Source organism: Marmota marmota, unplaced genomic scaffold (assembly GCF_001458135.2).
Source record: "Marmota marmota marmota unplaced genomic scaffold, marMar, whole genome shotgun sequence".
NCBI classification, from domain to species: domain Eukaryota; kingdom Metazoa; phylum Chordata; class Mammalia; order Rodentia; family Sciuridae; genus Marmota; species Marmota marmota.
Window position 1 is genome coordinate 32814550 of NW_025999853.1, and position 12845 is coordinate 32827394.

General features: G+C 33.8%; 1 protein-coding gene across 1 annotated transcript; it reads left to right on the forward strand.

Annotated features, from left to right (window-relative positions):
* Positions 1–1763: 1763 nt before the first annotated feature.
* Krr1 (KRR1 small subunit processome component homolog) lies at positions 1764–12842 on the forward strand. The gene is made up of 10 exons (XM_015482983.2): positions 1764–1914; positions 4574–4746; positions 6019–6153; positions 6346–6471; positions 6562–6645; positions 7635–7691; positions 8825–8995; positions 10681–10758; positions 10858–10951; positions 12308–12842. Exons 1-10 carry the CDS (start codon positions 1830–1832, stop codon positions 12448–12450), a joined length of 1146 nt encoding a protein of 381 aa, XP_015338469.1. The 5' UTR covers positions 1764–1829; the 3' UTR covers positions 12451–12842.
* Positions 12843–12845: the final 3 nt, after the last annotated feature.

The following is a 12845-nucleotide window of genomic DNA, read 5'->3' on the forward strand; positions in this document are numbered from 1 at the left end:
GAATAAATGGGAAGTAAACAAAAAAAATTAAAGACACATATGCAAGTGAAAACAAAAGCTTCTTTAGAAAATTTTGATATTAAAAAAAGTGCTAGTTTGCAAAGAATACTTGAAGACTAGGTGCCTCTTTCTCCGTCCAGTGCTTACCCTGCCAGTCCTCCTTGTAACACATATATAGCTACTAATGTACAATAGTCTTTTTGGAGCAGTCTTGAAGCCTGACCTGCCACTTATTAATGATTGTCACCTAAAATAAGACTAATAAGACCCTGCCTCATAGAGTTTCTGAAGGAAGTGTTCCTCAGCTTATAACTTTTGTCTGTTAGTATTCATGTTTTTCATCTGTTATCTAAGGGTTGATATTTTTGAGAAAATTTTAAAGATTAAATCCCTGTCGTTTATAAAATACACAGGATGAAAGTAGAATTCTTAATGTAATCATGTGTCTTAGGATCATCCACAAGATGATCTGTTTTATACACAAAGCCTAAATTTTTATAGAAGATATACCAAGATGGATTTCAGACAAGAATTCTCCATTTCATTAACAGAAAGGAATTCAGATTAACAAAGGCTTCTCTTATTTGTGCTGCAGAAAATTTTAGAAAGGATAAGCAATAAGATCAATTAACAAAAGAAGTCTTTAGCGTGTCCAAGAACTTTTAAATTTGTAGAGTAACATTGTAGTGATTTGTGCTACTGATGTACCTCCTCACACATCTTGAAATTAGCTATATTTAGTTTTGTAGTAGGCAGGAGTGTTATTTTAGGGATTTACTAGGTTAGCTGAAACATAGTAATCCTCACTTATCTTCAGTTTCTCTTTGTAAGGTTTTGGTTACTCCTCCTAACTTATGGATAGAAGTTTATAGCTTAATGCTATATTACAATGCTTATGTCATTTACTTTCATTTCATTCCATAAGCATTACCATCTAGACAATATGTGAATATAGTACAAGATTTTTTGAAAGGGACCATGTTCACATAAATTTTATTACAGTGTATTGTTATAATCATTCTATTTTATTAGTTATTGTTAATCTTTTCTGTGCCTAATTTACAAATTAAACTTTATCATAGGTATGTAGGAAAATATATTTGTGTATGTGTGTGTGTGGGGGGGGCGGTTTCAGTAATATCCTGTTTCATGCATCCACTGGGATCTTGAACGTCTCCCTCACCTATAAGTCAGGGTACTGTCTTCAGAAGTGTTACTTAAATACTATCCCTCTGACTTCGAGAAATACCAACACCCTAGAAAATTACCATCTGAACTAAGGACTAGGAAAGTCTACCTGCCACAGATTCATCAATATTACAGAGTTCTGTTTGTCTTAACTTTGTCTTTGTTTTAATTAGAAATAATGCAAATAAAGTGCTCAATATAAAATACAGTAGTCTCACAATAAACAATAGTACCATCACTTTGTCATGGAATACCTCATATTCTCTTATTTGTACGTCCCACCAACACCTAGCTTATATTTGGCGATCACATAAATATTTATCGAATGTATGGATGACATTTACGATAGTCCCATTGCACTCTGTGGTCAAATTCTGCAATACCCAGTTCCGTCCGGGTTAGACTATGAAGTCCTAGAACCAGGGATAAGATTGGTTACAAGTTGCTCACGCTCAAACTACAATTCCCAGCATTCACCGAAACGCCGCGGTCGCAGTGCGCTCTGGAAGAAGTGTATTTTGTGCGGAGACTGCGCAAATCTCTACATCCGAGTCCTGCGGAACTCATTTTGTGTGCAGTTATTTTAGCCGGTAGGATTTAAGAACAGCTTCATTTCCGGTACCACCGGAAGCAATTGGAAAATGGCGTCTTCTTTGCCGATCGGTCCCGTTCCAGTAGCTGGGAAAAGTGAATTTCGCAACCAGAAGTCAAAGCCGGAGAGCAAAGGTGAGGTTGTATGAAAAGTGAAGTCTTGGTTTTGCGGATATTGAATTGCGATTTTTTTTCTTTCCCTGTGTCTGGACGTATGAAACCATCTGTAGCCTGTTTATGCAGTTAAGTGTCTGTACATATTATTGCTAATGGTGCCGGAGTTGACTGCGCCTGCAGGAATAACTGACAGGTATTCTGGCCCCGTGTTTCCAGCTCATTCTTTTTGCCAAGTCTCCCCCCACCACAGCACCAATCCCAGTGAAACTATTGTGGAACCCGTTTCCTCTAAAAGAATGAGGATTTAAAAATTGCAGAGGGCGCTGTGGAAATTTACAGCGCGCCGGTGGCTGCAAGTCATTGACAGAGGACTAAGATCTGGTGGGATAGGTAATCTTTATATACGGAACGCTAAAATTGAAAGAGTGCAAGAGATAGTAATTAATACGGGGAAGGAGCTATATGGCATGCCCTTAACTCCATTTTTTTTCAGCAAATAAATTTTGGAACATTTATCATTATTCCTTTTTGTCAGATGGCCAAACTATTAGACGATATAACTCTTAGACTTTAGACTGCCTTGTTTTTAAATTGCAATCTTGCATTGTAGTCTCGTTTATCATATCTACCTTCATTATGAATGAAAGAGACTATAGAAATAGCTGGGGAGCTGCTCAACCAATGTTGTAAGAAGTGGTATAAAGCTTGAACTCTCATTCAAAATGCACTGGGAAGATATTAAAGAGTTCTCAGTTGTTGCGGTATTTTTATATAAGTATGTAACGTACATAGCAGAGACTGTATATGAAGAGCAAAGTCAGCACTTGGGGGACTAGCGCTGAGACTATGAGTAAATAAGGTTACCATATCCCAGAAGCTCTCTACATGCATGTGTCAAATCATATTGTCCTTTCTGGGAACCTGCAATAACCATTCTGAATGATGTTAAGCATTCCGTTACCTTTCTTTATACTCTTTATTGCCTGTTCAGCAAAATAGTTTAATTTTGCCTCTTTTTCAGTTTTACATGAATGAAAATGACTTGTATGTATTCTTCTGTTTTACTCCGGCTTGGCTTTATTTTGATTATTCAACCAGGGTGACGCATTTACTCTTTGTGGATGTTTTCTGTTAACATGCTTAAGTGTTTCTCTATGCACTTAGGGTTGGAATCCTTAAAGTGCAGGGTATGTGTAAGTAATGCTAACACTTCCTCAAGAATTGTGCCAATTGTGATTCCCAATAGCAGTGGAAGAGAGTTCTCATCACTCTAAATCCATACTGAACTTTGATATCTGAATTTTGAATTTTTTATTTTGATAGGGATGACATGATAACAGGTTGTTGTTTTACTTTGAACATCTCTGATTACAGATGAGTTTGCACATTACTTTATATGTTTCTGAGCTATTTATATTTCCTTTATTATGAATCCCCTTTTTTTAATTTCTTTTGCTTTTTTTTGTTTCAGGATTGGAGTGGATGGCTTTTCTTATCAATTCATAGCTGTAGAAATTGGATAGGGACTTTAAAGATGCATTTTAAGTAGAATTTGAAAAAAAATTTCAAGATATTGGGGGATGAATGATATATGAGGATTACCTAATTCTCTTTAATTTGAACCAGAAGTAGCAAAGTGAATGTGACTAAAAGAAGAAGAAAGCAAGTTTACTTGACCTGGATCTATAACATGGGCTAAAGACCTGCTTTTCAAACTTTAGGGTGCTAAAGAATCTCCTGGTGAGATTGTTAAAACACAGATTCCTGGGCCTCTCAAAAGAGATTCTGATTCAGTAGATCTGGTGTAGGGTTCAAGAATTTCATGTCTAAAAAACTTCCAGTTTTTGATGATGTTACAAGTCTGTGGTGGATCATGCCTTTGAGTAGAATGATATTAGAGAATAGCTATTGGATTTAAGGGGCTCCTAAAATCCAGGATTAGGAGCTCCAATAAGTGATTCAGGAGATAATATTTTGGCCCTTAAAACATATTTTCTTTTAGTGAAAGAAGATCTAGACTGAGCCAGCTTTATTTTCTTTTAAGCAAGACTGAGTGTCTTTTTCTATAAAATGGGAATAATAATACCGATCCTTCATGTCTGGCATATTTGCTATGAAAGCCATATAGAAATGGGGCACTGAAAGCTCTTTGGAAAAACCTAAAATCCTATTCAGGTAATTTTTAACTGACATTATACCCCAGAATGAGCTTTTAGCTTTAAGATGTTGTGTGCGCGCATACACGTGCACACATACACACACACACACTCTGTCTCTTACTCTCTCTCTCTCAAGTTCCACTCCAAGAAAGAAAGGTTAATATTTAAAATAGTGATATAAACAAAATTATATTTAAATCTTCAGCACTGTCGTAGTGTAATACAATAAGGTCTCTAGAGTACCCACTATCTGCTCGGCATGTGCTGTTGAGTATGGAACAAGGAGGAGACTCCCTTCCTTTAAAGAACTGTCTTATGAGGTAACTGCAATGTATGGTGATAATTTTACACAGTGTTTGATAATGAGGAGGCATGTTCTTTGTTGAATAATATATAAAAAGCAGGGAAGAAGTAATACAAAGAGAGTATTGGGAACCTTGTTAGTGTGCATATATAATGTTAACAGAGTGCCCTAAAGAGCTTTAAAATGTGACCTGTAAATTTTTTCTTGCTTGTAGATGAATCGGAGCTCCTCACTGTTCCTGATGGTTGGAAGGAGCCAGCTTTTTCTAAAGAGGACAATCCCAGGGGACTCTTGGAAGAGAGCAGTTTTGCAACTTTGTTTCCCAAATATAGAGAGGCTTACTTGAAAGAGTGTTGGCCTTTGGTGCAGAAAGCCTTGAATGAACATGTAAGCATATTTTATACATTTCTTTGAGATTTTGCTCTCACATATGCCGAATTAAGTGAATGTGTGCTCATGGATTTCTTTTTAAAGGTGCCACGTAGCTAGTTATTTTGGTTTCTTTGGTAGTTTAAACAGTCTAGGTAAATTTTATTCGTATAGTTTATTTTTACTTTAGTGAGTAATAAAATTACTTTGAAAAAGTCACATACCATTAATATTTTAGAGGTTTTATGAACTGTCAAAAACTTATAAAGTCCAAATTTCAGAATGCCTATTCTAGGCTATGATAGTTACCATATCCCTGTTCGTTCTGAACTGAGTCATGTTCCTAATTGCTTAATTTTCATTTTCAATAAAAGCTGTAGATGTGGCCAACTATCTACTATTCTATTTCTGTGGCCCTGTCGCTAGAGAAGTGTATTTGTTTTTTTGTTTCTTAAATTGAAGATTGAAACACATAAATTGAGAGGTCAAAGTGACTATAATGAGCCTTAAAAAAAGAATGTATCACATATGATAAGTATTGTTTTATGAAGCTTATGGTTCAATTTTACATGTGTGTGTTTATATGGGTACTAGATTGTGATATAAAATGTATTTCTCACAGTGGGACTGCGCTGGAGTTGGTTGTACCCCATTGTGAAGGTAGCCAGTCCAGCTCCAGGCTGTTTTACAGCTATCTATATCTGAAATTAAACTTGGTCTTCTTCTTTTTTTTTTTTTCCTTGTAAATTCATAGATACCCAACCTTATGTTGAATCGTTCACCACTTACTCCATTGAATTAGTCTTCAGATTATGCTCCACAAGTCAGATAATTGCATTTTATTTGTGTGGTCGAAGTCTAGTTCTTGCCATTGAGAGTTAATGCTGAGTGTTCCTAATTATTGCTTCTCTCTGAACCCAGGATAATTTGTTTTTACTTTGATTTTAATCCTCAAAACATCTTGAAAATATTTTGGAAGGAAAATAGATTGGAGCTGGGTCCAGGATAGTGAAGCTATACACTGTTACATTTTTATTCTAGGTGAAGTATTCTAAAGCCAAGTATAAATGGTTCAATAGCTTTGATTTGTTATATTTTGTGAAATATGAAATTAATCAAGTATTCATTACTTAAATTTAACTACCCAGCTTCTTCAGGGAGGGAGTTGATAGAATTTGAGAGATGGCTTAATGGCATAGAAGTTAATAGCTTGGTTAGTACAGGCTATTTAATTATTTAAACTTGAATTCATTTTTAGACAACTGCTTGTTTGGTCTTTTCTTTTTGAAGCATGTTAAAGCAACCCTGGACCTGATCGAGGGCAGTATGACTGTTTGTACTACAAAGAAGACTTTTGACCCATATATCATCATTAGGGCCAGAGACCTAATAAAACTGTTGGCAAGGAGTGTTTCATTTGAACAGGTGAATTTAGAATTAGATTTACTTATATCAACGTTAGACAACCTATAATGTATCTTTCCTGCCTCCCTTCTTCCCTCCCCCTTTTCCTGCATCCTTTCACAATTGTGTTTTCATTACAATTATTAGGCTAATGAGTAATTGTAAAAATAAGTAATTGTGAAGCATATTGATGTATTTTTATTTTTCCAAAAGGCAGTACGAATTCTTCAGGATGATATCGCGTGTGATATCATTAAAATAGGTTCCTTAGTAAGAAATAAGGAAAGATTTGTAAAAAGAAGACAACGGCTTATTGGTCCAAAAGGATCTACATTAAAGGTACTTTTTATCAGTGGAAAACTTGAGTTTCTTCCTCTATAATTAATTTTTCATTGTATTGAATTTAACTTAACTGTTCTTTCAATATAGGCATTGGAACTCCTAACAAACTGTTACATTATGGTTCAGGGAAATACAGTTTCAGCCATTGGACCTTTTAGTGGCTTAAAAGAGGTAAGAACTATTATCTTCAAGTAATCATTTGAGAACAAATGAAATGATTTGATTATAATTTATTGGACTATGGAGACATCTATTTCTGAAATAGGACTGTGCACCATCATTCTTCTTACTATAAAATTTGAATGGGTATTTAAGATCTTAGTCTATAACATGTGAGAAGTGTAGTATATTTACATATGTTCAAGTGATTGGAGAATTGAGCAGACATCTCATTACTTTGCAATAATGTGTACAGCCAGTAAAGATCAGATTCTGGAAATATTTTTGTTCCAAGAATACATTTTTGCCGTGTGCAGGGCGCACACCTGTAATCCCAGTGACTTGGGAGGCTGAAGTAGTAGGAATGCAAGTTCAAAGCCAGCCTGAGCAAAAGCAAGGCTGCTAAGCCACTCAGTGAGACCCTGTCTCTAAACAAAATACAAAAAAAAAAAAAAATTAGGGCTGGGTATGTGGCTCAGTGGTCAAGTGCCCCTGAGTTCAATCCCCAGTACCAAAAAAAAAAAAAAACAAACTTTTTGTTCGAATTTTAGTAAGTATATTAAATATTTTCCTGAAACTTTAATTTGCCAAATGTTATGAGAAAACCTACAGCAAATGCTGTTTCTGTTAGCTCATTTTGTTACTGTCACAAAGCTGGAACAGGAAAGTCAAGTTACTTTCTTAAATAAAGTAGCAGTTTCAGTACTTGAACACTCATTTTCAGACTCTTATTTCCAATTCTTTTCTCCTTAAATCACACAGCTCCAGGAGGTTGTTGTATTGGTTCCAAGTACCATATTTCAGCACTAATAGAGAAACATTTTAACCAAGGGAGGTTGACTGCTATTATTTAGAAGCCATTCAGAACAGTTGAAGGAATTATCTTCAATTTGGTGATCATTCCTTGATTTATAGGCTGCCATGCAATATGTTAACTCCTCTTTTATCTGTTTTATTAAAATATTCTAAGAGTCTAATTTATTTTTCTTTGCAAATTTCAGGTTCGAAAAGTAGTTCTAGATACTATGAAGAATATTCATCCCATTTATAACATTAAAGTGAGTGTTAATTGCATATGACTCTACTAGTGATTGTAAACTACTCTTAACTACAGAAACTTTTCTTGAAATTAAATTTTTTATGAGAGTCTAATATACAAATCTGATAATACAGCTAATTTGAGTGAATTAGAGGTAGAATTCAGCCCATTCAATTCCCCTAGTCCTCCTTTGGGGCTTAGATCTCCAGTGTAAAAATTATTGAAGAGAATACTATAATTTATTTTATAGCTCTGATATAATGAAAATAAGTTTCATAGAATTTATTGTAGATCATAATCAATTCAGTTTTCTTGAATTATGAGCACATGTATTATATTTAAAGATGTGATCTTTCAAAATTTTGCCTATTTCTATTGAAACTGGAATATCTTAGATTACATTAAAACCTTTGGATTTCAACAAATTGTAGTCCCTCAGAAAGATCTGTTACATCCCTATGTGCAAAAAGTTTGTGATTATACTTGGAAATATAATAGTATGATGAGCTCTGTTATTATGGGTATTTATTGAGCAATTCACTTAAATTTGATAAAGTTAAAAAAGTCACTTAGATTAGGTTAAAGTTATTTTGAGTTACATTGGAATATTACAGATAGAAAGCTAGTTGTGCATCTGATGCTTGGTTGGCTTTCTCTTAATATTCCAATGTATATAAAATTCAAATGGAGTGGGGGTGAATGTTAGAATAGTATTGACTTTTGTCTAATCATCAAGAAATTTTTTTTCCTTTCCCTCTTAATGACTATTAAAAAGTTTTTTTAATAGTTTTTTTATTAAAAACTATTATAGTTTCCTGCTTACAGGGAACATCAGCTAATTAAGAATCCTATCTGCTATAATTAAGTTGAATTATAAAGGTTTTATTAGAATACTCACTGAAAAACCAAGTATCATTTTTATCTCTTAACAATTCCCTGTTTCTTAATGTAAATTTCTAATGATTTTCTGATGCTTAACTGATTATACATATTTATGATGACATATCTTTTTATTAGTGCAATTGGTTAACTCTACTAAAGAGAGTAGGAACTGTTCCTTTTAGAATTGTATTTGTAGAAGCAATATTTATTATAGTTTAAATAAATGTATCAATTTTGAAATTAAATTTTATTTTATGTGTATGACTGAAGACCTTAATGATTAAACGGGAATTGGCAAAAGATTCTGAATTACGATCACAAAGTTGGGAAAGATTCTTGCCACACTTCAAACACAAAAATGTGAATAAGCGCAAGGAACCGAAGAAGAAAACTGTTAAGAAAGCATACACGCCATTTCCACCACCACAGCCAGAAAGTCAGGTTAGTATTAAATGTTGAACTTTAGTATATAAAGAAAGAACTAATCTTATTTTGTTGGAAATTTTATTTAGGGTAGTTTAGGCGCAGGGAGGGAGAGAGAGTGCATGTTGTCTGGAGAGGTGGAAGAAGCTAAAGTGTAAAAAGGCACATTTTGAGCTAAATGCATGGAGTTGGGGAGTGGGGCCTTTACATTGTGAGTGAACTGCATCAAGATGTTTTTTGTCAGTTGTGTCTCTGTAGCCAATGAAAATGTTCTATAGATTTTTTTAAAAATTCAGAGATTTAGCCCATAGTATCTCTACTTTGCTTCAGCAATATTCTTTTTTGACCCTGTTCTGTATGATTTTAGAAATCACAAATTCCAATATTCATTCTTTTTCTGAGTTATTTTCTTTTCTCTTTGTTTTCTTTCATGCCACTTTTCTTTTTTTTAAAATATTTTTAGTTGTTGATGAACCTTTATTTTATTTATTTTATGTGGTGCTGAGAATCGAACCCACTGCCTCTCGCATGCTAGGCAAGCGCTCTACCACTGAGCCTCAACCCCAGCCCCTCATGCCACTTTTCCCTTCTGTCATACCTTCTAAGACTTGGATTAAGTCCCCAAACTTTCCCATAATGCACTACCATATGAAGCTGGAGAAAATCCTGTCTGTGAATTAAATCTACTAGAGATTCATATTTCCATCCTTACATCCTCAGTATTATCTGGAAGCTCTTGTCTTAATTCTGTCAACACCTTCTCACTTCCTTGACTTTTCTGAAATATTTGAGGTCATCAGGAAAAACTCTTTCAACTTAACTCTTCTCTCTGTAATTCTTTTCCTCATCTGCATTAATTATTTCCATCTGTGTGAATTTCATCTATATCTCTGCTTAAGTATTCTCTCCTTTGCATATGTCTTAAAAATAATTCATCTCTACTAGTTGTTTTCTGCTCAGGATATAAACTCTTCCTTTTCTATCATCTTTTCTCCTCCTTGTTTGAGTTTTTCAGGGAAAGTGTGATAAGAGGCCAAAGAGAAAAAGGAGTAGTGATCATGGTGAAAAAACAATGGAAATGTTAGCTCACGGAGAACAAGATTAGAAGGAAAATGATAGCTGAGAAGAGCATAGTGGAGCCAATCGCTAAAACCTTGCTTCCATAGCACCTGCCATACTTCTTATGACCTGTTTTGTACTAATTGGCTGTTCTTTCTTCTTTACCTCTGCAAATCTCTTTTTACTTTTTTTTAATTAACATGTATTAACTATACATATTAACAGGGTTCAGTGTAATATTTATGTAAATGTATGTACACAGAGCCCAGATAAGACCTATCCTTCCTTTTTCTACCTCTACCCCCAGTCTAGTTCATGTTGCTACCTTTATGAAGAGAGTATTGACTCCACTGTTACCCTAAAGATGTTGTGACTTTCTTAGGAAATTACTTTTCAACTACATTATTTCTTTTTTTTATGTATTTATTTTTTTATTTGTTTTAATTAGTTACACATGACAGTGCAAGATCTTGACATATTTGAATCAGATGGGGTATAATTTCTCATTTTTCTGAGTGTCCAGGTTGCAGAATTACATTGTTCATGTAGTCACGTATATACAGACAGCAATAATAAAGTCTATTTTATTCTGCTGTCCTCATCTACATTATTTCCAACATAATTATCAATATTGTTTTCAATAGATTGATAAAGAATTGGCTAGTGGTGAATACTTTTTGAAAGCGAATCAAAAGAAGCGACAAAAAATGGAAGCAATCAAGGTAAGACTATGTCTTGCTGACAATGTTAGTAACAACATTCATAGATTTTGAATTCTTAAAACTAACCTTGATTTTACAAATGTACTTTTAATAACATAGGCTAAACAAGCAGAAGCTCTCAGTAAGAGACAAGAGGAAAGAAACAAAGCATTTATTCCACCTAAAGAAAAAACAGTTGTGAAACCTAAGGAAGGTAATGCTCATTTTTCACTTTTTGATGTAAAAAATCCATTGTCTATGAAAAGTAAATCCATAGTGAATTTGTCTAAATCTGTCGTGTTAATAAGTAAAGAAATAATCATATCTTTTATCAGTTGTCTTAGCATTTCCTTAATTATCAAGTCTAAGGACAAGAAGCGAATTAATAGAAGTAATGAAAATTTTGCTATCATGATTCAAAGAGGGCTTTCAGAGAAACTGTTTTTTCTCATTATTTATATGATCTGTGGCTTAAGATTTGTTTCTATGTTGTTAACGTTGAGTACTTATTACTAAACAAAGTAATAACAGGAGATTTTCTAGCCTCATTCTAAAGTAGCCCTCCAAAACTGTCAGTGCACATTGTTTAAACTGTCATGCCATTTCCTAGCAACACGTACATAACCTGTTAATTTGTTTTCAGTTTCTGCAATCTGTCAATTAAGTACTTTGGATACCTAGTAGCTAGTTAACCTCAGCCTGTGTTAACTAAGAATGTAGCTGCTTTGTAGTGGAGTATGTAATGGAGGCTTTAAATCTCTGTGCATCTCAAGTGACTAGGCTGTACATATGGTGACATTTTATCTTGGGATTCTTTCATGTTCTTAAATACTGTGTGTAAATGTAAACAGATGCATTTTTTTCATTGTTGCCTTTATTTTGTTCATGTTTTTGGCATTGATTAGATGCTTTTGTGTTGTTAGGAAGACCTCCAAATACTCTGGAGCTATTGTCTTTTTTTACAGAAAGCTTGTTAATACTAGTCATTAATAATAATATTGGAAAGCCTGAAGGTTTTTTTGGGGGGGTAGGAGGTGTGCTGGGGATTGAACACAGGGCCTTGTGCAGGTGAGGCAGGCACTCTACTAACTGAGCTATATCCCCAGGTCAAGCTTGAAGTTTTTGTTATGGTCTTAGATGAAGTAGATTTTGACCTGTAGCTTCATGATTTGCTTATTAAAATTATTGAAGCTGGAAAAGCTACGTGTAATATTTTTTATAAAATGTAACTTTAAATTATTTCAGTGTGTAAGATGGAAAATTGATATATTAATGAGTAATGTTCCAAAATAAGGAAAAGAATGTAAATAATCTCAAGATTTAGGGAAAAAAGATTAATTAAATTCAGTAATTGGTACAAATTGTTTAAACTGTCATGCCATTTTCCTATGAACTCTCACAAGTGCATATTTAGAGACTATGATTTGAAGAAATTTCTAACTTTAGCAACATGTTGTATATTTTATAACCTAACCTTTTGGTTATTAAAATAGTGATCTGAAATTATTATCTAAAACACATTGTTTTAATTTGTATAGAATTGCATACATTTTCTTTTTAATTTTTGTAGTATCTACTGAAACTAAAATTGATGTGGCTGCCATCAAGGAGAAGGTTAAGAAAGCAAAGAACAAGAAACTGGGAGCTCTTACAGCTGAAGAAGTTAAACTTAAGGTGGAAGCAGATGAAAAGAAAAAGAAGAAAAAAAAGTAACATTAAAAAAATAACCAAAACTCCCTGAACTAGAATTTATAAAACTATCTCCTTTTGTAAAGGATTTTGAGATATTAGGGCATTAGTTGTCCTATGTGTGAGAAATAATATTTCTGAGTTTCATATAATAATATTCTTTATAAATATATTCTTGTGTATTTTGAAAAAATTTGTGCTAGAAAGTGCTATGTGTACATTGTACCTAATCAGGCAGGTTTTGCCTAAGCACGAGTTTAGGAGTAACTTTTAAGTTTTTTTATATATACATTTTTGGAACGTGACTATTGTAATTTTTCATTAAATCCAAAGTCTGATGTCATTGGTTAGTTTTTAAACATAATCATGTCCCAGCATTTGGTTTTGAGGAAAATAAATGCCAGTTTTTCAGTGCATTC